The following is a 24,023-nucleotide window of genomic DNA, read 5'->3' as shown; positions in this document are numbered from 1 at the left end:
ACAGTCCTCAGGGGAACACACCCTCCCTGTGGACTTCATCTCAGCAACTCACCGTATCCTGCGAGACTCCTCGCAGTGGAGAGAAATGTTCCAAGTCTGCATTTAATCAAAACTCGAGAAAAAGGACTTGGAGCGGGGAGGGAGGGCGTGGAGCCAGCTCCTCAGGACCAGCTGACACTTGGGCCACAGAAAGCTCCAGCTCCAGACTTGCAAGTGATAGCATGCCTTGCCGGGCTCAAGGTTGCTGAGAGATTTGGCAGCCAGGCCTGAGTTCAGAGAACACACGTGCTCGGGCCAAGCGTCCTGCCTGGGCATCAGGACCGTGGGGAGGAGTAAGCGGGCATTTTGCTGGAGCACTGGTCTGAGCCTCGTGTTGTTGTCCTGTTGTCATCGCCTCCAGCTCGGGCAGGAGCACCGAGTAGGGGAGCGATTGCATCAGGCCCAGGTAGGGCCCTGATTGGTCTGCCCCGCGTGGCTTGAGGACTGAGCCGAAGGCAGCCTTGTAGCAGCTGCCCTGCCGCACAGAGACAGCCTGCCCACCGGGCTTCTGTCGGTGGGTCAGCGCCCGGAGTGGGGGTCCTGCCTGCCAGGGACGGTGGGAGAGGCTGGGGACATACTCCCCTTCAAGACACAGTCTCGATTTAAAATGCCATCTTGTTCCTCTGACTGCTTTTTCCATGCTGTGGAGGTAAGATTTTACTGAGCGTCTCGTGTTTCCTCTCAATGCTACACCCCTATTGATTTTGCAGCTGGGGCAGAGAAAATGTTTGATCCTCTGGATTTCTGCTTGGCCATCCCCCTGTCTGGGAGCTGCTCAAAGGTCATGGCTTTGAACAGTGCTGGGAAAACGAAGCTGGCTTGGAATTTTGTAGGGGGAGGGGCCGAAGAGTTTGAGGACTGCCCTTTTCAGTCGTTTGAATTTCGGCGTGTTCATATTCCTTTTCTCATCTTCTTCCTGAGCTACAGTGAGCATGAGGCGGGTAGGGCATGACAGGAGGAGGCAGTGGGTGCTGCCTGCTGCACTGGGGACCCTTGAAAGGGAGAACAGCTGGAGTCACCCAGAGTTAGGAATTCCTGCGGGGCATCTGTTGCTTTCACAGTCAGTTCAGCTGTAAACTGTCCAACCCCAAGACCACCAGCAGCACTTAAAAGGAAATCTGTTGACTTCCCGAGACAGATCATGGAAAAGCAGCTCGTACACTGGTTTGGCCATACGTCCCCGAGGTCTCCTGGGTGTTTTCAGAGCCTGTGTTGGAATCCTGTGTGCCCTGTGCATCCGCAGGGGGATGAGAGGGGAGTGTTGATGGGTGCAGCCTGCGGTCACCTGCTGCTTGGGAAACCAGTAATACATGTTGGAGCGCTGTCATCTATAATTTTCCCGTTGTGTGCTGTATCGGTGTTTCTTTCTGAAGACCCGAAGTTGTTCATCTGCAAGTGTCACCTTCTTGTGTTGCAGGATGTTAAAGTCTTCAGTGAAGACGGGACAAGCAAAGTGGTGGAGATTCTGGCAGACATGACAGCCAGGGACCTGTGCCAGCTGCTGGTTTACAGAAGTCACTGTGTGGACGACAACAGCTGGGCGCTGGTGGAGCATCACCCACACCTGGGATTAGGTGGGGAGCAGGTCTGGGTTGGGGCAGCTCTGGGTGGGGGGCAGCTCCAGGTGGGGGAGCAGCTCCAGGAGAGGGGCAGCTCCAGGAGGGGGCAGCTCTAGGTGGGGGCAGCTCCAGGAGGGGCAGCAGCTCTGAGTGGGGAGCCAGTCTGGGCAGGGGCAGCTCCAGGAGGGGGAGCATGTCTGGGTAGGGAACAGGTCTGGGTGGGGGCAGTTCTGGGCAGGGGCAGCTCCGGTGGGGAGCAGCAGTGGGTACTCAGGGTGCTGTCAGGTGAAGGCCAGCACCAGCAGCTGCCAGACTGTCACTGCAGTGTCCCTGCCAGCGGGGCAGGTGGCTTCCGTGTTCCTGCTTCTTCTCTTCTTCTAAACTCTCCCCTTCCTCGCTCGCGGCCCTCTCCCCTCGGGTGCTTCCAGAATCTCGCTCTTGGATGTTTGGAGCAGTAATTCTCAAGGCATCGGACACAGTAGGAAGGAGGGTCCCTCTGGTTCAGCAGGAGGACTGGCTGTGAGAGGCCCAGGGCTTGCTGCACACCTGTGCTCTGGGGAGTCAGCCAGAGGTGCCCTGGAAGATTCTGGCATCGCTTTGCAGAGCCGTTCCCTCACCAGACAGGGTCAGGGAACCGTGGTGACAGCCTGCAGGAAGGCACAGGGAGGCCCCCAGGAGTCAAGGGGGCAATGTCATCTAAGTTTGAGTTTCCCAGTGTCTGTGGGTATTTGAGAGAGCAAGAGATTATTTTGAAATGTGTACTGTTTACAGAACTTACTAAAATTTGGGGTTTGTTTGTTTGGTGGCTTATTTCAGGTAAAGAAGCTTTTCAAACTTTCATTCAATTTTTTGCTGGATACTGTATGGTGCTTCAAAAATCATTGGCAAGTATTTAAAACCAGAATTTTCTGTATGTAAGTCAGCTGTATTTTCTTTCCATGTCTTGAAGGAGAGAAAAACTGCACAGCTTGCAAACTTCTTCCCATAGTTGAAAGTCTTTCTTATAACCTTTTAGAACAATTAATAAATTGAAATTAAACCTAGGTCTGGAATATTCCTTTCACTAACTGGCATTTGTGCAACTCATGTTATACAATCTAAGCCTACGTAATACGAGGTACATTTGAGTTGGCATCGCTTGAGGTCACGTGTTCTGGCTCCCCTGTGCTGTCAGACAGATGGTGTGTGGTTTAAAGTAAGCACTAAGAACTTCTGACTTCGTTCCTGTCTCTACGGATGTGCAGTGCACTTGTGTGTCATCTGAGGCTTTTTCCTTTGTCCCCAGCAACCTTCTACCGGGTACATTCAGCGGTGCTCAGCAGAGCAACTGACGGGAAGCTCCGGTGGGAGACATCAGTGAGTGGGCCCTAGTGATCTGATAGGGCCACCCAAGGCATCTGCTGACACACAAGCAATTTGGAAACTAGATAGTGTCGGAGCCCTAGATAGTGTCAGAACCCTAGTTTGTATGTGCGCACACGTGCACACACATGGACATATGGACATCTATACATATGCATATACACACGTGCATATATATCCATATACATGTGTACAGACATGCATAGAGAATTAATTTTAAAGATGTATCTGCATAAGATCAGATCAGATCAGTCGCTCAGTCGTGTCCCACTCTTTGCGACCCCATGAATCGCAGCACGCCAGGCCTCCCTGTCCATCACCAACTCCCGGAGTTCACTGAGACTCACATCCATTGAGTCAGTGATGCCATCCAGCCATCTCATCCTCTGTCGTCCCCTTCTCCTCCTGCCCCCAATCCCTCCCAGCATCAGAGTCTTTTCCAATGAGTCAACTCTTTGCATGAGGTGGCCAAAGTACTGGAGTTTCAGCTTTAGCATCATTCCTTCCAAAGAAATCCCAGGGCTGATCTCCTTTAGAATGGACTGGTTGGATCTCCTTGCAGTCCAAGGGACTCTCAAGAGTCTTCTCCAACACCACAGTTCAAAAGCATCAATTCTTTGGCGCTCAGCCTTCTTCACAGTCCAACTCTCACATTCACACATGACCACAGGAAAAACCATAGCCTTGACTAGACGAACCTTTGTTGGTAAAGTAATGTCTCTGCTTTTGAATATGCTGTCTAGGTTGGTCATAACTTTCCTTCCAAGGAGTAAGCGTCTTTTAATTTCATGGCTGCAGTCACCATCTGTATCTGCATAATTAGATCCAAAAAAAATGAGTATCATTGAAAGACTATTCAAGAGTCTAGCCGCTTTTAATTGACAAGGAACTATGAAAGCATCTTCAGCAGACATTCTAATACGTGACTGTCACTGTACACAGAGAATATATGCAGTGGACGCAGATACAAGAACATTGTCACACACAAGGACTGCTTGAGAAATTTTTATTCACGTATTTCTTTTCGTAGCACCTGGTTTCTGTAACATCATATGGTAGAGACATGATGTATGTTAAAACTTGGGACATGATTCATCACATGAAGAAAATTTATTCTGAGGGAATAAGAAATGAAATGCACATACACAGTAGTCTCAGGGATGTGATACTCATAAGTTTCATTCTTTATTCTTTGTCTGATTCACAGATGGATTGACATACTCCCCTTTAGGGAACAACAGTTCATTATAACCAAGTAAAAAGGGGGAACAAAGAAGGAGAGGAGCAAGTAAAATCATAAAAATGACAAAGAATATTTGGATCCTGTTTGACAAAAAGAAGTCAGTGAGCTGAATTACAGACACAACAAGTCCCCTCAGAAGGTTCCTTCTCACTTTCTCCCACTGGCTCCTTTTTCGTGAGCAGTGAGCAGGCCCATGGTCCTAATGCCTAGGTTCTGTAGATGGTTCTGCAGGCTTAGACACACCAAGTCTGGCAGCATCAGGGGAAACCTCCCACTGTCCGCAAAGAGCTTATCCATTCCCATCCCTGTGTCTGCCCTGCCTGTTCTTCTCTGTGTGATCGAAGCCTATCGTTTTCTTTCTGATCTGTTGTTCTTTAGGTGAAAGTCCTGTTCTTTCCATTTATCCACCAGTGTTTAATGGTCAGACGCCCAGTAGTGGGAAGAGGAAGGTCCGGCAACCTGTTTCAAGCTTTCCACGGGGCAGGGTTGCGGGAGCACCTTTCAGAGCAGCCTGGGTGTTTCGGCATAACTCCCCTTGCATGGGGTGTTCTCTCCTGGTGTTCCCAGGACCCCCAGCACATGCATCTGCCGCCTCTCCCCCAACCATTCTCAGGGCGGAGCCTCCAGCCCCATCTCCCCGGTCACTGACTCTCCCTGCAAAAGGTCACACTCTTGTCAAGTGTGTGTTGGGAATGCTCTTGGAACCTGCATATGTACAAGGCTGGTGGCTCAGGCCAAAGGGAGATGATGCGTGCAGATCCCTCAGGCAAGTGGTGGAGTCAATGTGTAGCCTCAGAATTTGAGGATTTCCAACCACAATTACTGTTCCAGTCTTTGCAGCTAAGCTATGATAACCTTAACAGCACTAAGCTTCTTCACGTTCAGAAACGAGTGATGATTTAGGAGATGTGGGACAGTTACTTCCTTTCCATTAGTCAGAGACCATGCATATGTGCGGGGTCTCCAGCCTCTGAGGGTACGCTCAGCACAGCATCGTGCTCACAGAGGCACAGGGACGGGGCAGCTGCCGGCGTGAGTGGGCGGCATCTCTGGCTGGTGGGGCCCTCCCTACTCTCCCCCTGACCTGGACTTGTTGCCACAGCCAGGTACGACGCCCCTCCGGTGCTACTGTCGGCTCCTACAGTGCTGGTCCTGTGGCACTTTGGCTTAAAAGCTGGGGCAGAGCCCTGAGTGGTCAGTGGTCTTAGGTGACTGTGTCTCCTGTTTCCTGATTTGGGTTTGTTCCTGCTCAAATGAGAAGGGTACGGCAGCCGCCCTTTGGAGGGCCCAGCGCATCCAGACCCCGACATCTGCACATGCAGACAGCGGTCGTGGGAGAAGCAGCTGCCCACCCTCGGCCTGGTGCTCACAGGTGCCTTTGCAGGCTGATCCTCGTCTCTATCTCTGTGTCTGTTACATCTCACGGCACCAAATGACACCCTTTCCCCACTAAAGGATACACCTAGTAGGAAGCTGCTTGTTGGGCAGATCTAGGCAGCAGGATGTCTTCTGGGGGGATGTTTTGCTTCTCACAGTTCCGCATAGCCAGGCAACGCCCTGGGCAACTGTTCAGTGCTCTGATCCGTGCCATGTGGGCTGTGCTGGTACTGAGGGGCTGCGGGGGTCAGCAAAGGGGGATGCTGACACCTCCTAGTGCTGTGGGCTCGGCACTGGGTCTGCCAGCCCCACCCCACCCGCTGGGGCTGTCGGGGTTTCTGCAGAGGAGTCCTGTGTCCACTGCATGGCCACATAAGTAAAATAGGCTTTTTTTTTTTTTTAATGGAAGTTTAGTTGATTTACAGTATTGTATTAATTTGTGCTGTACAGCAAAGTGACTCACTTCTACACACACATATATATTTTTTTGTATTGTTTTCCATTCTGGTTTGTCGCAGGCCTGTGGTGTATGGTAGGACCTTGTTCACCCATCCTGCATGTCACAGTTTGCATCTGCTAATTCCAACCTCCCAGTCCTTCCCTCCCCCAGCCCCTCCCCCTGGCAACCACAGGTCTGCTCTCTGTGTCTGGGAGTCTGTCTCTGTTTGGTAGACTTGTGCATTTGTGTCATATTTTAGACTCCATGTAGAAGTGACAGCGTATGGTGTTTGTCCTTCTCTTCCTGAGTTACTCCCCTCGATATGGCAATCTCGGGTCCATCCGTGCTTCTGCAAGGGGCATTACTTCATTTTACGGCTGAGTGGTCTTCCACTGTATATGTGTGCCGCATCTTCTTTGTCCATCCTCTGTCCGTGGACAGTTAGGTTGTTTCTGTGTCTGGGCCGGGTGGAGTCAGCAGAGTGACCCTGGGCAGAGAAGCATCTGCTGCTGGGACCCTTGACAGTCTGCTTATGCTGTTGCGGTGGCTCTCCCAGGGCTGCTGGGCTGGGAGGAGAGGAGCCCACCTGGGACGTGGCGTCTGGGTGCCCCACGCAGCTGGCAGCTCCTGTCCGGAGGACCAGGTCATTGCTGCCTGCTCTTTTATTTTTCCTTATTCTACCTGTTATGTGTGTGTGTTAGTCACTCAGTCATGTCCAACTCTTTGCAACCCCGTGGACTCCTCTGTCCATGGAATTCTCCAGGCAAGAATACTAGAGTGAGTTGCCATTTCCTTCTCCGTATTTTATCTGGTGAATAAACCTTAATTCTATAAACCAACCATCAATAGGCTATTGGGTTGTAGTTGTTTTCCTCCCATAACTACAGAAATATTTTTCTCTGAATTAAAATATTCAGGAAAGTCATGAGTTTGTTTTAAATGGAAGACATGTGCTAATTCCTATTTTGTTGGTGGTGGTGGCTATTTTTATTTTATTCTATTTGTTGACCCCTGTCTTGGTGGCAGATGGAGCTGTTTTAAGCATACTCCGGCTGCCCCTGGTTCTTCTCTTCTGTCCTGGGGAGATCACAGGCAGTGCATGTGGTTCCTGAATTGCTGGCCAGTTCCCCTCACATCTGGGGCCTGTCAGTGGGTCACTGGCAGTGCCTGGTCTGGCCCATACTGAGGTGCCCGAGCTTTCTGTCCATCAGGGGGAGGAAATTCAGGCTTTGAGTATGTCTCTACCAGGGAATCCTGCCCTGATATCACACCAAGGCTGAGTGTGCTCTGCATGCCATCATAGCCGGCTCAGACCAGTGCCCTGGTGACCATGTCCTTCATGGACAGGAATTCTCCCACGTTCTGAGATGCCTTTGACTCGGAATGCTGTCACCCTCCACTTCATCCTTCCTTGAAGATGAGACTTTCTGGGGCTTCCCGGCTGGCAATGTAAAAGGAGGTGAGGGCTGGGAAAGGCTGACACGGCCCTTTTGGGTCAATTTGATAGTAGCTACTTCTCTACCATTTTGGCCTCGGTTCACATTCGAAGCTGCCCTGGGTTCCCTCTGGTCATTTATCGCATTAGGGAATGAGGTTGGTTCCCCGCCACCCCGTCAGCAGGCTGCGTGTGGACACGTGGTGGGTGCCAGCCGTAGAGCAGAGTGGTTTCTTGTGCTCCCCATGGAACCAGAGTGTTCAGGCTATGAGGGAGAGCCTACCCCAGGTTGGTGACAAAGCCAAGTCCTGTGCTGAGGAGTGTGTGTGTGCATGCTTGCACAAGGGCTGTGCAGTGTACGTGTCCTTCCCAACAACCCGGTCCAGCTGTGAGAGTGGCTCCAGGATGCGTGTGGTTAGCATGGGCTCTGGCGCTCAGCCAGGTACGGGGACAGGTTGCCTGCTGGTCGCTCCCCTGCCCCGTGTTCACCCCGGGCGGCTGAGTTTCATACAATCAAAGCCATACCCTGCCTGCTTCCCTCTATCCTCCCACCTGTGCATCCTCCATGCTCAGAGCTCCCCCGCTCTGTCTTTGGGTGTTTTCCCAGTTGTTAGACTCCCTGTTCTTTTCAAGAGTTGACATTTCTTAATTTAAAGGCAAAACCATTTACAAAGAGTCCTTTTTAAAGACAGTTTTTATTTGGCTGTGCTGGGTCTTAGTTGTGGCACATGGGTCTTAGTTGCCCCACACATGTGGGATCTTAGTTCTCTGACCAGGGATCGAACCCACATCCCCTGCATTGTAAAGTCTCAACCGCTGGACCACTAGGGAAATCCTATGGAGAGTCTTTATTGACTCTCTCCTTAAGCTTTGTTGATGCCAAATTGAAAAGAAGTATGCAAAAGCAAAGACTGACCTGAGTTCCTCATACTCTGAGTCCTAAGACCTCTTAGCGCTTGATAACGATGCTGGGAGGGATTGGGGGCAGGAGGAGAAGGGGACGACAGAGGATGAGATGGCTGGATGGCATCACCAACTCAATGGACGTGAGTTTGAGTGAACTCCGGGAGATGGTGATGGACAGGGAGGCCTGGCGTGCTGTGATTCATGGGGTCGCAAAGAGTGGGACATGACTGAGCGACTGAACTGAACGCATTAAAGTGAGATTTCAATTTAGTTTAGCTCTCAATCTCATCTTCGCCAGGATGCTTAAAGAATGGAAAAGTCGGGTTTTGTATTTGTTTGCAAGGCTGCCTGGAAGGTTCTGCCTGTCTCATCTCCGACAATACTTTCTCCTGCAGAGCGCTGCTTGGAAGACCATGAGCTGGTAGTCCAGGTGGAGAGCACCATGGCAAGTGAAAGTAAATTTTTATTCAGGAAGAATTATGCAAAATATGAGTTTTTCAAAAATCCCATGGTGAGTTTTATCCCTTTGGATTTGGGGTTTGGAACTCTGGAAATATTGCAAGTATAAACTACTTGAGTTTCATTGTAGCTGATCACAAAATAACTGACTGAGATGTACTGGGAGGCAGATGGTTTGAGAATCAGTGTTGCTAGTTAACCCAGCAATACTGGCTCAACACTGTCTCTCTGATACGTAATTGAATGCCTTTGTTCTGACCAAAGTAACCATCTCCTTTTCCCAAAAGTAACAGTGGGTGAGGAGGTCAGTCTCTAAATGGAGAGAGAGAGCTGGGGTGGGCTTCCTCAGTTACTTTGGAAGTTCTTAGTTCAACTGGAGCAACTTGGTCAAATACTCAATAAAATAAAAACTCATTACTCTCAGCAAGTAGCATATATTGTTTTGGGATTATTTGGGGAAGAAGCAGTAGAGACATCAACATCCGGGTATATTGAGCTAGTTTCTTGGAGTTTTCTATTTTGGGGAGCTGGGGCCCTTGCCTTGTGGGATGTCAGGATGGGGAACCTCATACCTGCCATAGCGTGAGCCCCAATCCTGAGTCACAGCAGCGGTAGCTGGGGGGAGAAGTCCCAGTGCCTACTTCTGGTCCTGATAATGTAGCTGCTTTTTTATTGAAAAGAAGAGATTTGCTAACTGCTTTTGGATAATGCACCAGAAAAGGCTTCTTCACATCCCTGTGCTCTTCACATCCCCATGCTCTTCACATGCCCATGCTCTTCACATCCCCATGCTCATGTCCTGGTGTCAAGAGTTCTTTGTCTTGTGCACCCGCCTGTGTCTTTGAGTTAGGGAGCGGGGCAGTCCTCTGCCCGGGTGCACTGTGAGGCATGGGCCAGAGAGGGCATCACAGACTTCAAACTTGATCCTGCATTTAACAGAAGATGCAGGCTTTTTGAAGTCCGTGTTTCCACTGTGTGATAAATTAAAAGGACCATCATTTTAAATACAGATTGTCCATAATCGTGCCTATAGGGATGTTTTTAGTACTGGCATATCTGTATGTTTTCCCCACTTGGAAGCTAACCTTTATCGTCTTTGTTTTTCCACATCCTAGAATTTCTTCCCAGAACAGATGGTTACGTGGTGCCAGCAGTCCAACGGCAGTCACACCCAGCTTCTGCAGGTACTGGGCAGGAAGAGGCTTCTGCTGGGGTTTTTGCACAGGTGCTCTTGGGCTGTCCCAGGGGCCTGGTAGAAACTTGGATCAGTTGAGCTCACCCTCACAAATATGAGCCTTGGCTCCTGTTGGAACTTAGAGTATCCAGGAATAAACGTTTACTTGGGAAAGCTGTGTGTAGCCAGGCACCCAGATGGCGCTACTGGTAAAGAACCCACCTGCCAATGCAGGAGACATAAGAGACTCAGGTTCGATCCCTGGGTGGGGAAGATCCCCTAGAGGAGGGCCTGGCAACCCACTCCAGTATTCTTGCTGGACAATCCCATGGGCAGAGGAGCCTGGCAGGCTACAGTCCACGAGGTCGCAGAGTTGGGCACAACTGAAGTGACTTAGCACGCACACAGCCAGGCTCCCTCAAAACAAGCACTTAGAAACAGGATAAACTGACAGAGGCCATCAGAGCAGGAGAGTGGGGTAGAGAAGCTGTAGCTCCCATGTTCCCTGCGAGTACCACCCCCTCATCTCCAAGCACAAGTCCCTGGAAATCGCTACAGAAGGATTGGGTCCGTCCATAGTAAAAACTGATCCATGCATGCATACTAAGTCGCTCAGTCCTGTCCAGCTGTTTGCGACCCCGTGGACTGTAGCCCACTAGGCTCCTCTGTTCATGAGATTCTCCAGGCAGAATACTGGAGTGGGTTGCCATGCCCTCCTCCAGGGGATCTTCCTGACCCAGGGATCGAACTTGCATCTCTTAAGTCTCCTGCTTTGGCAGTTGTGTTCTTTATCACTAGCACCACTTGGGAAGCCCCCAAAACTGATTGCTGTTGCTGTTGCTGTTGCTGCGTCGCTTCAGTCGTGTCCGACTCTGTGCGACCCCATGGACTGCAGCCTACCAGGCTTCTCCGTCCATGGGATTCTCCAGGCAAGAACACTGGAGTGGGTTGCCATTTCCTTCTCCAGTGCATGAAAGTGAAAAGTGAAAGTGAAGTTGCTCAGTCATGTCTGACTCTTAGCGACCCCATGGACTGCAGCCCACCAGGCTTCTCTATCCATGGGATTCTCCAGGCAACAGTACTGGAGTGGGGTGCAATTGCCTTCTCCCCAAAACTGATTAGGTTGCTCTAAAAAGTTACTTCTTATACTCTAAAAAAACCAACATACCTATCTTCATTGTCTCCTCACTTCCTAAAGTCTGTTCCAAGTTAAACCTGGCCTTTCCCTCCCCCACCGATGGAGGGGGCCACCAGCTACCTCTCCACACTTACTGCTGACTCATGCTCTTCTAGGAGGTCAGAATATTCCCCTGCACCCCCAAAAACGTATCTCTTAATAGCGTGTTAAGTGAGAGAATAAACAATTCACTAACGCAACCAGCACTCTCTAGGTGGCACCAAATATAAGAGAAAGTACTAGAATGTAGTTCCTATAGAATTCTTCCCTGAGCCCTCCCTTTCCTGCTTTATTTCTTCTGCCTCTGGAAGCTGAGAGCCTCCGTGTTCTGTCCTGGGCCCTCCCACCAGAGCATCTGTCTGCTCTGGGCTAGAGTTGTCAATACTTAGTTATCCTAGTTTATGCACAATGAGGGGCAAATGATTTCCTGCATCTTAGTTGCCTGATTTGAGATGACTTGGTGCTTGGTGAGTGGGTACAGTGATCTCTGGAGACCCCAGAAGCACTGCCTGGAGGCCCTAGGACCTGCCCAGCTGGCCTGTCCCACCTGCAGGAGGAGAAATGTCTGTCTCAGTCAGTGGAGGGGACCCACAAGGGTCACCCCAGACCTGGCTCCTGCCCTCTTTACCAAAGAAAGAGGTGCTGCCAGTGGGTGCAGTTAATGGGGACAGTGGGCTGTCACCAGGGTGTTTGTTTCAGGAGACGGACAGACACAGGATACACAGCTTTCACCAGGGGACATGTGGTCCAAGTGACGGCCAGATGGTTTCTCCCAGCCCACGTGCTCCTGATCAGTGCTTCTGGCACTTCTGTTGCCCCAGCTCTGGGATCAGACTGGGATTTTTAAGGAAAAATAGAATAAAGGGCAGGATGCTTAAATATATGGTCTTATTAGGAGATTTACGACTTCTGTTTTTCAGTGTTAAAAAGATCTATTTGCTCGTGTGTTTAAACACGAATTATATTTTAGGCACCACCAATTTAGATGGGAATTTTAAGACTTTTGAAAGGAAAAATATTTGAAAGCACTCAGTTTAACACAAAAAGAGTATTTTGGCAATTCATAAAATGTTCCAGTGTCAATGATGCTCATAGTATGTCCTCATAATTTCACGTCAGTATTATCTGACTTTTAAAATTTGCTCTTTAACAGAATTTTTTAAACTCCAGTAGTTGTCCTGAGATTCAAGGGTTTTTGCACGTGAAGGAGCTGGGAAGGAAATCGTGGAAGAAGCTGTATGTGTGTTTGCGGAGATCCGGCCTCTATTGCTCCACAAAGGGAGCTTCGAAGGTGAGTTTTAAAGGCACAACTGCCGGTCACACCAGGCTGGGAGGGTTCCGAGTAAAGATGTGCACCGTGGCTTCCTCCCAGCTTGTGACTTAAGCTGAGTGTGTAGCAGCTAAACTCAGAGTTCCTGGGGACCTGGGGGCTGTGTGTCCCCACCCCTGCCACCAAGTGGGCCAGCCTGGGCTCCCTCTGTGGGCTGGTAGCAGGGCTTCATGGCTGCCCGAGTCCCTTGGAAGATGCTGACTTAGTGTCTGTAATTTGGAAGTTGGTGTCTAGGATCACCATAAGGATATTCAATAGATGGTTGTCACCCTGATGCCAATCTAATATATGTTATTGAAGATATTTTATGGAATAAATTTCAGTTTGTGTGTATCCCCAGTGGGAAGAGGAGGTGAGGGATTGAAAATGGCTGCAGGCTTCTGAAGAGAGTTGGGGTGTTGTGGGCTGGCCTTCCTGGGGTCTCTTTTGGTGTCTTTGCATTTCTGACCTATTTTCCTGTAACATCTGAGGACACCTACCATAGGAGCACACCCAGCTGACCTTGGCCGTGCTTATACCATTCAAGAGCTGCAGTCTCTTCTGTTCCTGCAGGAGAGAGAGGGGAGGAGCTGGGGACACCAAGGGAGGGTGCTGGCCCAGCATCAGGCTCTGGGAAGTCAGGAGACAAGGGGCGTGGCCACCAGAGAGGAGGGCGTGGTCACCAGGGAAAGGGGGCGTAAGCTGGAGGGAAGGGGCGTGGCCACCAGGGAAAGGGGGCGTGAGCTGGAGTGAGGGGGCGTGACCTGGAGGGAAGGGGCATGGCCACCAGAGAGGAGGGCGTGGCCACCAGGGAAAGGGGGCATGAGCTGGAGGGAACGGGCATGGCCACCAGAGAGGAGCGGCGTGGCCATCAGGGAAAGGGGGTGTGAGCTGGAGGGAACCGGCATGGGCACCAGGGTAAGGGGGCATGAACTGGAGGGAAGGAGCATGGCCACCAGAGAGGAGGGCGTGGCCACCAGGGAAAGGGCGTGAGCTGGAGGGAATGGGCGTGGCCACCAGGGAAAGGGGGTGTGAGCTGGAGGGAGGGGCGTGGCCACCAGGGAAAGGGGGCGTGAGCTGGATGGAAGGGGCGTGGCTGCACTCCATTCCTCTGAGGCTGCAGGTTTTCCTTGGTCACAGGGAGGTCCACTTCCTCATTTCCCAGCTCTGATGTGTGGCTTATGCGTCCTCCTCATTGCTGCTGAGGCCCAGGTCAGTTGTCGCCTAGAGGAGGAAATAGATGCAGGATGGACTGTTAAGGCACAGGATGGGACATTTTGTGAGCAGTTGGCCACTGATTACTCAGCATAACAAAGGTGGTGGGGGACTTACATTTGAGTGTATGCTCCTAACCTTGACCATAGTTTGCAAATGTCCTGGTTTCCACTTTGAATATTACCTTATAAGGCGGAATATCAGATACATTGTATCCATCTGTCTGAATATTGGGAGGTGGGGTTTTTAGCACCACCCAGCATCCCAATTGGCTGGGGGATATGGTTTTAACTTGGCACTTATGTGACACCATGGTTATAACCTGTAGACTGTCAAAGGGGAGAGGTGTTGAGAGCACGCGTAGACTGCCCTCTGCTGACAAGGACAGGAAACACTTGCTCTTGGCTGTACTGAGAAGTTCCCTCCTATAAACCTGACCACTTCTCTGCAGGAGCCCAGACACCTGCAGCTGCTGGCCGACCTGGAGGACAGCAGCATCTTCTCCCTGATTGCTGGCAGGAAGCAGTACAGTGCCCCCACAGACTATGGCTTCTGCATAAAGGTACTGCCCACCCCGAGACGGTGAACTTTGAAATTAAACCAGCGACCTCCTTTCTTGGTTGTTGCTTTTTAAAAATAACAAACAGTTTCACATTGGATTTATGCACTGGTATAAAAATATTCCATGTGTGCTTTCAATGTGTCAGTCCTTGAGTAGCACAGATGCTCAGGGAAAAGCAGAAGCCCTGATGCACAATGCCCCATGGCTTAGGGGCGATGGGCCCCGTGGTTTAGGGAGCCCCCCAGCCTGTCACCTGAGTGGCCTCCAGGGTGCTGAGTAAGCTGAAGCCTTCTGTGTGGGCTTCCAGTAACCAGGACATTAGACTAGCGATAGTGATAGTGAAGTCGCTCAGTCGTGTCCGACTCTTTGCAACCCCATGGACAGTAGCCAACCAATCTTCTCTGTCCATGGGATTTTCCAGGCAAGAATACTGGAGTGGGTTGCCATTTCCTCCTCCAGGGGATCTTCCCAACCCAGGGATCGAACCCGGATCTCCCGCATTGTAGGCAGACGCTTTACCATCTGAGCCACCAGGGAAGGCCCAACAGAGGAGCAAGTGAGAGGCCCCAGCGGGGATCGAACTCACGACCCCTGGTTTACAAGACCAGTGCTCTAACCACTGAGCTATGGAGACTAGGGGTGACCACAACTCTGCTTCTCACTGTGCAGGTGTGTGAGGGCACATCCTCACACACACACCTGTGTGAACAAGCACATGCGCACATGTAGACATATGTGTGCATGGTTATGTGCACACACACACAGTCGTTCCTACTCAGTGAGGTTGTGTTGTCAGTCACCATAATAGTAGATATTTACTGAATTACCCACTGTGCACGAGACATTCTGCTGAGGTTTCTACCTCCATCTTCCTGGGTCTTCCCAGGTGCTCACAGTGTGGGAACTGCCCAGCCCCGCTGCCCACATCAGGTTGCCAGTGAGTGAGCCCATAGTCCCCCAGGTGGGCTGTCTTCTAAGCTGGAGGAGGAGACAGGGCACAGGGAGCCTATTCCATCCAAAAATACCATTTTTCTGCTTGATTTAGTGAAGCTTCTTTGGTTACAAGTGATAAGAACCAACCTCAAACCCCCTGAAGGCCGCGGTGCACAGGCGGCTGGTGGAGAGCAGCTCATGGGGGACTGGAGCCGTCCCCCTTTCCCCTGGCCCACATGCCAGCCCACAGCCCTGTGGCCTCTGCCTCTCCCACTGTATCCGCCACATGCAGGGCTGTCCTTCAACCCTCCCCTGCATCCAGGCTCTCGAAGCAGGGAGCTGGGCTAGTCTGACCCCGCAGGGCCCCTCGGGTCTGGGCTCAGAGGGCCCAGCCCAGCCTGTGCCTGCTGGCTTTCTTCCGTCACAGCTGGCCCCTGCCCCTGGGTAGGCACCTGCCAGCTCTCCACTGCCTCTTCTGCGGCCATGTTGGTCTCGCTATCTGGGCCTTTCCACAACATCTGTCCTTGGCCTCCACAGCCCTGAGTCTTGGAGGCTCCTCCCTGCCTCAGCTTACCCTGCAGGCCCTTCCCGCAGCTGCCTCTTCCTCGGGGGTGACGGAACGCACCTCCTTCCAAAACCCAAGAGTGGCTGTCCTTCCAGGAACCCACCTTCCCTGCAAGAGCTGACGCTCCCCTACCCCCACCACCTTGCTGGTTTGCTTTCCTGTTTGTCTCCCCCAACACTCACCATGGGAGGATGGCCGATCACTCAGCCAGGTACTAAGTAACCAGCTAGCAGGCCCGGCCTGTGCCCCACAGAGCCATGAGTGATGCCCAGGTGCACACACCTGCCCATGCTCCCGTCTCTGCCGCCTGGTGGGTTGTGCTGCGGGTGGAGCTCAGGTCTGCCCTGAGAGGAAGGGTGGTCCTGACTCACTGTCACACTTACAGGTCTCCCTTCTCCTTTAGCCTAACAGAGTCAGGAACGAGGCTAAGGAGCTGCGCTTGCTCTGTGCCGAGGATGAGCAGAGCCGGACGTGCTGGATGACAGCCTGCAGGCTCCTCAAGGTGGGTCCCCGTGGTCGCGGGGTGTTTATGTGTCACCCCACGGTCACTATGTGTGCGTGTCAGCCCCGAGGTCGCTGTGTGTGTGTGTGTGAACCCGTGGTCACTGTGTGTGCGTGTCAGCCCCGAGGTCACTGTGTGTGTGTGTGAACCCGTGGTCACTGTGTGTGTGTGTCAGCCCCGAGGTCGCTGTGTGTGTGTCACTGTGGTCACTGTGTGTGCGCGTCGTCCTGAGGTCACCGTGTATATCACTGCCTAGTCACTGTGTGTCCCCCGGTCACTGTGTGTATGCGTCATCCCGAGGTCACTGTGTGTGTATTGTCCCACAATCACTGTGTGTGTGTGTACGTGTGACATCCTGCAGTCTGTGTGTTTGTGTGTGTGTGTGTGCATGTGCATGCATGCATGTCAGCACCATGGTCACTGTGTGTGTGTGTGTGTGTGTGTGTGTGTGTAATCCTGCAGTCACTGTCTGTCTCTGTATCTGTGTGTGTGTCCCCAAGGTCCCTGTGTGTTTGTATCATGCCCTGGTCACTGTGTGTGTGTGTATGTGTGTGTGTCCCCGAGGTCCCTGTGTCTGTATCATCCCCTGGCCACTGTGTGTGTGTATCATCCCCAGTCACTGTGTGTGTGTGTGTGTGTGTGTGTGTGTGTGTGATCCCTGGTCACTGTGTATGTTTGTGTGTGTGTGTATGCGTGTCCCTGAGGTCCCTGTGTCTGTATCATCCCCTCGTCACTGTGTGTGTGTGTGTGTGTATCATCCCCCGGTCACTGTGTGTACTTGTCATTGGTCACTGTGTGTGCGTGTCGGCGGTCACTGTGTGTGTGTTTGGCTGTATCATCCCCCAGTCACTGTGTGTGCATATCGGTGGTCACTGTGTGTGTGTGTGTGTACGCGCGCATGCATGTCACTGGTCACTGTGTGAGACCCCAAGGTCACAGCGTGTGACAGTGCACACCTCTCCACGGATGATGCCTCTCACCCTCCACGTCCCGTCACTGGGCTCTGGGAGGGTCCTCGCATGTGTTTTCAGTTTCAGAAGCTCCCGCAGAGCTATTACATTAGCAGAGCCGGAGCCAGTTCCCAACCCGATGGTGGTGGCACTTAGGGTGGGAGCAGGCTGTGCTGTGCTTTGCAGGACACTTAGCAGCCCTGCCCTCGTCTCTCCCATGAGACGCCAGCAGCACCCCAGCAGCTGAGACGGCCCCACATGTCCCCTGGGTGTGGGGAGGGTTGAGAACCACTGCCTTAAAGAAATGGGGAGCAAAAGGTCAGGACCAAGGAGTCAGAAGATGTGATGGGTAGCCACACATAGGTCACCAGGAGGTTAATGGTTTTCCTGATGCAGCATCACACTCGGGAATTCCCAAAGTGCCAGGGCCTTGCAGCAAACATGGCAGATCGTCTGGCTCCTGACAGGGTCTCAAGGGAAACTGTCTCCCAACAATAATTCTAAAGGAAGTGTCTTGCTCGGACCATCTCGTGGGACCACACCCCATAATGTGCAATTTCACAGAAACGGCCCGGGTGACCTCACAGGCCCTGTAGACGAAGTGCAGGGCAGTGCACCGCCTTGTAATATGGCATAGAGTGTTCCTCTGCACACACACACCACGTGCTGGAAATTACTTAGTATAGAAAGTCCTCGTGAGTTACAGACAGGTTAGCTGATAAAACAGACTCAGCCCAAGTCAAGGGCTGGCAGGGACACGTGTTTGCTTAGCTGCAGCCGCCACGTGCAACCACAGTCTCTTGGAGAAGTCCCCAGCCGTCCCTGAGGCTTCCAGCTACTGCGAGACTCTGGGTGGCGTCCCTTGGAGACACACGTGGGAGGCTGAGCTCCGAGACTCCTGAGAGGCGCTGCAGGCTTCTGGGAGAGGTGGCCAGTGTTCTGTGCCAGAACCTTACTTTGTTTTATTTTTTGTCACTGATGAAACAGAGAACAGTTAAAATAGAAATGTTACTGTTCTGTAATAGAAGAGGAGATGCTGTGTTGGTATAAGACATCCTATGTCACAGGCTGCTCCCTGGCGCTGTGCTGTGCTCAGTCGCTCAGTCATGTCTTTGGAACCCTACGGACGGTAGCCCGCCAAGCTCCTCTGTCCATGGGATTCTCCAGGCAAAAGTACTGGAGTGGGTTGCCATTTCCTCCTCCAGGGGATCTTCCCAACCCAGGGATTGAACCCTTGTCTCTTAGATCTCCTGCATTGGCAGGCAGGTTCTTTACCACTCAGCGCCACCTGGGAACCCCCCTGATCCCTGACAAGTCAGTCAGTTCAGTCGCTCAGTCGTGTCCAACTTTTTGTGACCCCATGAACTGCAGCACACCAGGCCTCCCTGTCCATCACCAACTCCCAGAGTTTACTCAAACTCATGTCCATTGAGTTAATGATGCCTGCCAACCATCTCATCCTCCATCATCCCCTTCTCCTGCCCTCAGTCTTTCCCAGGATTAGGGTCTTTTCCAATGAGTCAGCTGTTCACATCAGGTGGCCAAAGTGTTGGAGTTTCAGCTTCAGCATCAGTCCTTCCAGTGAACACCCAGGACTGATCTCCTTTAGGATGGACTGGTTGGATCTCCTTGCAGTCCAAGGGACTCTCAAGAGTATTCTCCAACACCACAGTTCAAAAGCATCAATTCTTCAGTGCTCAGCTTTCTTTATAGTCCAACTCTCACATCCATACATGACCACAGGAAAAACCATAGCCTTGACTAGACGGACCTTTGTTGGCAAAGTAAGGTCTCTGCTTTTGAATATGCTATCTAGGTTGGTCATAACTTTCCTTCCAAGCAGTAAACGTCTTTTAATTTCATGGCTGCAATCACCATCTGCAGTGATTTTGGAGCCCCCAAAAATAAAGTCAGCCACTGTTTCCACTGTTTCCCCATCTATTTCCCATGAAGTCATGGGACCGGATGCCATGATCTTCATTTTCTGAATGTTGAGCTTTAATCCAACTTTTTCACTCTCCTCTTTCACTTTCATCAAGAGACTCTTTAGTTCCTTTTCACTTTCTGCCATAAGGGTGGTGTTATCTGCATATCTGAGGTTATTGATATTTCTCCTGACCATCTTGATTCCAGCTTGTGCTTCTTCCAGCCCAGCGTTTCTCATGATGTACTCTGCATAGAAATTAAATAAGCAGGGTGACAATATACAGCCTTGACGTACTCCTTTTCCTATTTGGAACCAGTCTGTTGTTCCATGTCCAGTTCTAACTGTCGCTTCTTGACCTGCATACATATTTCTCAAGAGGCATGTCAGGTGATCTGGCATTCCCATCTCTTTCAGAATTTTCCACAGTTTGTTGTTATCCACACAGTCAAAGGCTTTGGCATAGTCAAAAGAGCATAAGTAGATGTTTGGAACTCTCTTGCTTTTTTGATGGTCCAGAGGATGTTTGCAATTTGATTTCTTGTTCCTCTGCCTTTTCTAAATCCAGCTTGAACATCTGGAAGTTCACAGTTTATGTACTGTTGAAGCCTGGCTTGGAGAATTTTGAGCATTACTTTGCTAGCGTGTGAGATGAGTGCAACTGTGTGGTAGTTTGAGCATTCTTTGGCATTGCCTTTCTAGGGATTGGAATCAAAACTGACCTTTTCCAGTCCTGTGGCCACTGCTGAGTTTTCCAAATTTGCTGGCATCTTGAGTGCAGCACTTTCACAGCATCATCTTTCAGGATTTGAAATAGCTCAACTGGAATTCCATCACCTCCACTAGCTTTGTTCGTAGTGATGCTTCTTAAGGCCCACTTGACTTCACATTCCAGAATGTCTGGCTCTAGGTGAGTGATCACACCATCATGATTATCTGGGTCGGGAAGATCTTTTTTGTGTAGTTCTTCTGTGTATTCTTGCCACCTCTTCTTAATATCTTCTGCTTCTGTTAGGTCCATACCATTTCTATCCTGACAAGCTAGTGTTAAAGCCAAGTATCCCTCAATAGGGAGCTGGTTCCCTTAGTTAAGGGATTTTCATGCAGAGAGCCCCCTGCGGCTGGAGAAGGAACAGGCTCCTCTCAGGGTTCTGCAGTGGGGAATGTTCCAGGATGTACTATTAACAATTCAACAGCACGGTGCAGAAGGGTGTTTAGAGAGATCACTGCATTTGTGGAGTGAGGGGTGGAGGTGCGTGTTCACATTTGCTGGTGTGTAAACGTGAGGCGACAGGCGAACATGGAGGCCGCTCACTGGAACCTGGAGGCTGTGGGGCAGACAGGGCATATGTGCAGGGAGACCTTCAGGGTTTCGTGTTTGTGTGATTTCATTTGTTTTTTTCTCTGCAAAAATATAACCTCTTTCGGAAAAAGCAAAAAGGAGATGCAGAAGGACATGATACTAAGGCGTCATGTTCCATGGGTAACAGGCAGTGATGTGGCCCTACTTCTGACCAGTCTCTCACGTGAGGAGAGTGGGCGTCTCTGTGCTGTCGTAACCAGGTGCAGGGAGGGAGCGGCCGAGCTCACAGAGGCCGTGATGCCTGGCTGTTATTCGTGCCAATGACACGTGTTTTGTGTGTGCTGGCACAGTGTGAACGTTCCGGAGCATCCACTGTGGGCCACGCATCACCTCACACCTGTGACCTCACTGCTCACAGCAGCTCTGTGCATACACCTACAACCGTCCTCACAGCACAGGTGGCGGACTTGAAGCCCATGACTTGCCACACGTGGCTGCTGGCATGGGGCTGAGCCAGCGGCAGGACCCCTGCGTGCTGGCCCCAGAACTCCATCCCTGACCGGCACCCTCACTGCCTCCCTGAGAGTCTCCAGGAAACAGAGATCCATCCATTCCAGACGTGAGCCTGTTGTCCCAGTCGCAGTGCCCCGAGGGAACCACTGACTCCACATCCCACAGCGCCGTCCTGCAGGGAGGCAGGGCCTGGCCCGGGTCACTGCAGCAAGGCAGCGGTGGCTGGAGCCTTTGTCAAGTCAACAGCAGTGGAGTCATATCCTCCCACCTTGGCTGGCCATACCCTTGGGCTCCTGCCTCTACAGAGCAGACAGCATCAGCCTCTGGTGTGAGGGATCCCTTACAGACATCCAGGTCTCCTCCCTGCCTGCCCTCAGCTCCATTCATCTTGCTCAGTGGGGCGAAGCATAATGGGAACAAGGTCCTCCTTGATGACCTCACCCTGTACCCCCACATTGCCTCGAGAACAGGATGTGTTGTGCTCCAGAGACTTGCACCCTTCAAAAGTGCTGGGGAACCTTCTCAAACGCCTCCTGTTCCCCTGGCCCTGCGGCATCACCAGCTTCTTGGACTGTGAGCACTGGTTCAGTCAGTGGTCAGTCTTGTCTTCTTCATGGGGAGACCAGTCCTCAGGCTGCAGGGACCTGACCTGGAGAGGCTCAAGGCTCCCTTCACTTTTCCTTGCTTCTGCTCTCATGTCCAGGTGCCATCCTGCCTGGCTCCCCCCAGATCCTCAGAGCTGGGATGACCTAGTGCTCAGAACATAAGAGATGCTCAGAAAATGTGCACTGAATGAAAGTGGAAACTGACCCAAATACCTGTGTCTGGCTTTCAGTGACATTGCAACAGCAATTTGGATGGTATAAAAATCCCAGGGTGTTTTTGAGAGGAAAGCCTTCTTTTGAGTTAACTTAGGACCTTCCTGTTTCTCTTAAGTACCAACCCAGTTACACCTCCTTTAAAATATATATGTGTACATATATATATATATATAGCTCAAACCTCCTGGGGAGAAAACTGGTTAGTATCTGCTTTTGTTCCTCTACCTTCCTGCTACTGCTGCTGCTAAGTTGCTTCAATCATGTCCGACTCTGTGCAACCCCATAGACGGCAGCCCACCAGGCTCCCCCGTCCCTGGGATTCTCCAGGCAAGAACACTGGAGTGGGTTGCCATTTCCTTCTCCAATACATGAAAGTGAAAAGTGAAAGGGAAGTCACTCAGTTGGGTCCGACCCTCAGCGACCCCATGGACTGCAGCCCACCAGGCTCCTCCATCCGTGGGATTTTCTAGGCAAGAGTACTGGAGTGGGGTGCCATTGCCTTCTCCGACCTTCCTACTACAGTGTTGCCTAAATGACTTCATAGACTCCAGGGGCTGTGCAGGGAGTGTGAAAACTGTGTTATTTACCTACCGTATCCTTCCTGTGACCCTCCACCTTCTAGAAGCTTCTTAAGCTGCTATTGCAATTCTTCCCCAAGAGGGAGATCTTGCTTCATCAACACAAGATTCTGTAGGGCAGTGGTCCCCCATGCTTTTTGGCACCAGGGACCAGTTTTCTGGAAGATAATTTTTTCATGGACTGAGGCAGGGTGGCGTGGTTTCCAGATGATTCAAGCACACTGCATTTATTGTGTACTTTGCTGCTAAGTCACTTCAGTCGTGTCCGACTCTGTGCGACCCCATAGACAGCAGCCCACCAGGCTCCCCTGTCCCTGGGATTCTCCAGACAAGAACACTGGAGTGGGTTGCCATTTCTTTCTCCAATGCATGCAAGTGAAAAGTGAAAGTGAAGTCGCTCAGTCGTGTCTGACTCTTAGCGACCCCACGGACTGCAGCCTACCAGGCTCCTCTGTCCATGGGATTTTCCAGACAAGAGTACTGGAGTGGGGTGCCATTGCCTTCTCCAATTGTGTACTTTACTTCCCTTATTATTACATTATAGTATATGATGAAATCATTCTACAGCTTACCACAGTGCAGAATCAATGGGAGCCCTGAGCTTGTTTTCCTGAGCTCAGGCAGCAATGCAAGTGATGGGGAGTGGCTGTAAGTACAGATGAAGCTTCACTCGCTCGCCTGCTGCTCACCTGCTGCTGTGCAGCCCAGATCCTAACAGGCCGTGAACCAGCACGTTTGTGACCCAGGGGCTGGGGACCCCTACTCTAGGAATTCCCTGGTGGTCCAGTGATTAGGACTCAGCGCTTTTACTGCCAGGGCCCAGGTTCAATTCCTAGTGGGTGACTGAGATCCTGTAAGCCACCCAAGCAGGGATAAAAAATACATATAATTTTTTTTTTAAACTCGAGTTCTTAAAGAAGCTTTAAAACAACAACAGCAAAACAAAACAAAAAACCCCACAGAATTCTGTAATGAATCACTTAACATGGAAAAGGCAATTAAAGTGGATGTTGGGCACAACGGCAGCCAAGGGGCCTCCTGCCTGGCACAGGCATCTGGAGCAGAGGTTGCTTACAGCACCTGGAAGCAGCACAAGTGCAGGGACTGAGAAGTTGTGTCGGGTAGAGGCAAAGTGTGCCAGCTCTGCTGATAGCACCGGTGGTTTGCTGCAAGCTCACCATATGCCACGCCCCTGCTTGGAGCTTCATGTTACCCCATTTGATCAGTATGAGAACTTGGGGGGAAATTCAGCCTTCACAGTACAGTGTGGAGAGAGTGCTGGGAGCGTGGCTGGCCAAGACTCCATGTCCCTTGGGGGACTTTCTTGGGAAGCCCAGGTGGGACTTGGAGAATGGCTCAGCTGTGTTCCAGCCTCCCATCTGGTGGTGCCACCTGCCAGCACACAGCCAAGCTCACTGCCTGTTTGGATCCCAGAAGTTCAGACCTGAGGTTCCCAAAAGCCAGTCCTCTGACTGCTGAGAATTTGGGGAAATATCTTCTCTAGGGCCAGGCTTCCCTGGTGGCTCAGCGGTAAAGAATCTACCTGCCAATGCAGGAGACACAGGTTTGATTCTTGGTCCAGGAATATCCCCTGGAACAGGAAATGACAACCTACTCCAGCATTCTTGCCTGGAGAACTGCATGGAGAGAGGAACCTGGTGGGCTATAGTTCATGGGG

At 51.4% G+C, this 24,023-nt stretch overlaps 1 protein-coding gene and 1 non-coding gene across 4 annotated transcripts in view; one reads left to right on the top strand and one right to left on the bottom strand.

Moving 5' to 3' along the window:
• Positions 1 to 24,023, top strand: part of GRB10 (growth factor receptor bound protein 10) — a 183,148-nt gene that overhangs the window by 138,757 nt on the left and 20,368 nt on the right. For 2 of the 3 annotated variants that reach the window (XM_027540259.1, XM_027540260.1), the window contains 6 exons: positions 1,457 to 1,613; positions 8,756 to 8,871; positions 9,935 to 10,003; positions 12,324 to 12,461; positions 14,146 to 14,256; positions 16,158 to 16,256. In XM_027540259.1, the coding sequence (XP_027396060.1) occupies positions 1,457 to 1,613; positions 8,756 to 8,871; positions 9,935 to 10,003; positions 12,324 to 12,461; positions 14,146 to 14,256; positions 16,158 to 16,256 (690 nt within the window). Of the gene's footprint in view, positions 1 to 498; positions 689 to 1,456; positions 1,614 to 8,755; positions 8,872 to 9,934; positions 10,004 to 12,323; positions 12,462 to 14,145; positions 14,257 to 16,157; positions 16,257 to 24,023 lie in introns of those variants that run through there. The other variant, XM_027540261.1, reaches the window with a different exon arrangement.
• On the bottom strand, positions 14,818 to 14,890 carry TRNAT-UGU. The gene has a single exon. It is a non-coding gene; the product is annotated as a tRNA-Thr (tRNA).

Source organism: Bos indicus x Bos taurus, chromosome 4 (assembly GCF_003369695.1).
Source record: "Bos indicus x Bos taurus breed Angus x Brahman F1 hybrid chromosome 4, Bos_hybrid_MaternalHap_v2.0, whole genome shotgun sequence".
Lineage (NCBI taxonomy): Eukaryota > Metazoa > Chordata > Mammalia > Artiodactyla > Bovidae > Bos > Bos indicus x Bos taurus.
This window is presented reverse-complemented; position numbering and strand designations above follow the sequence as displayed.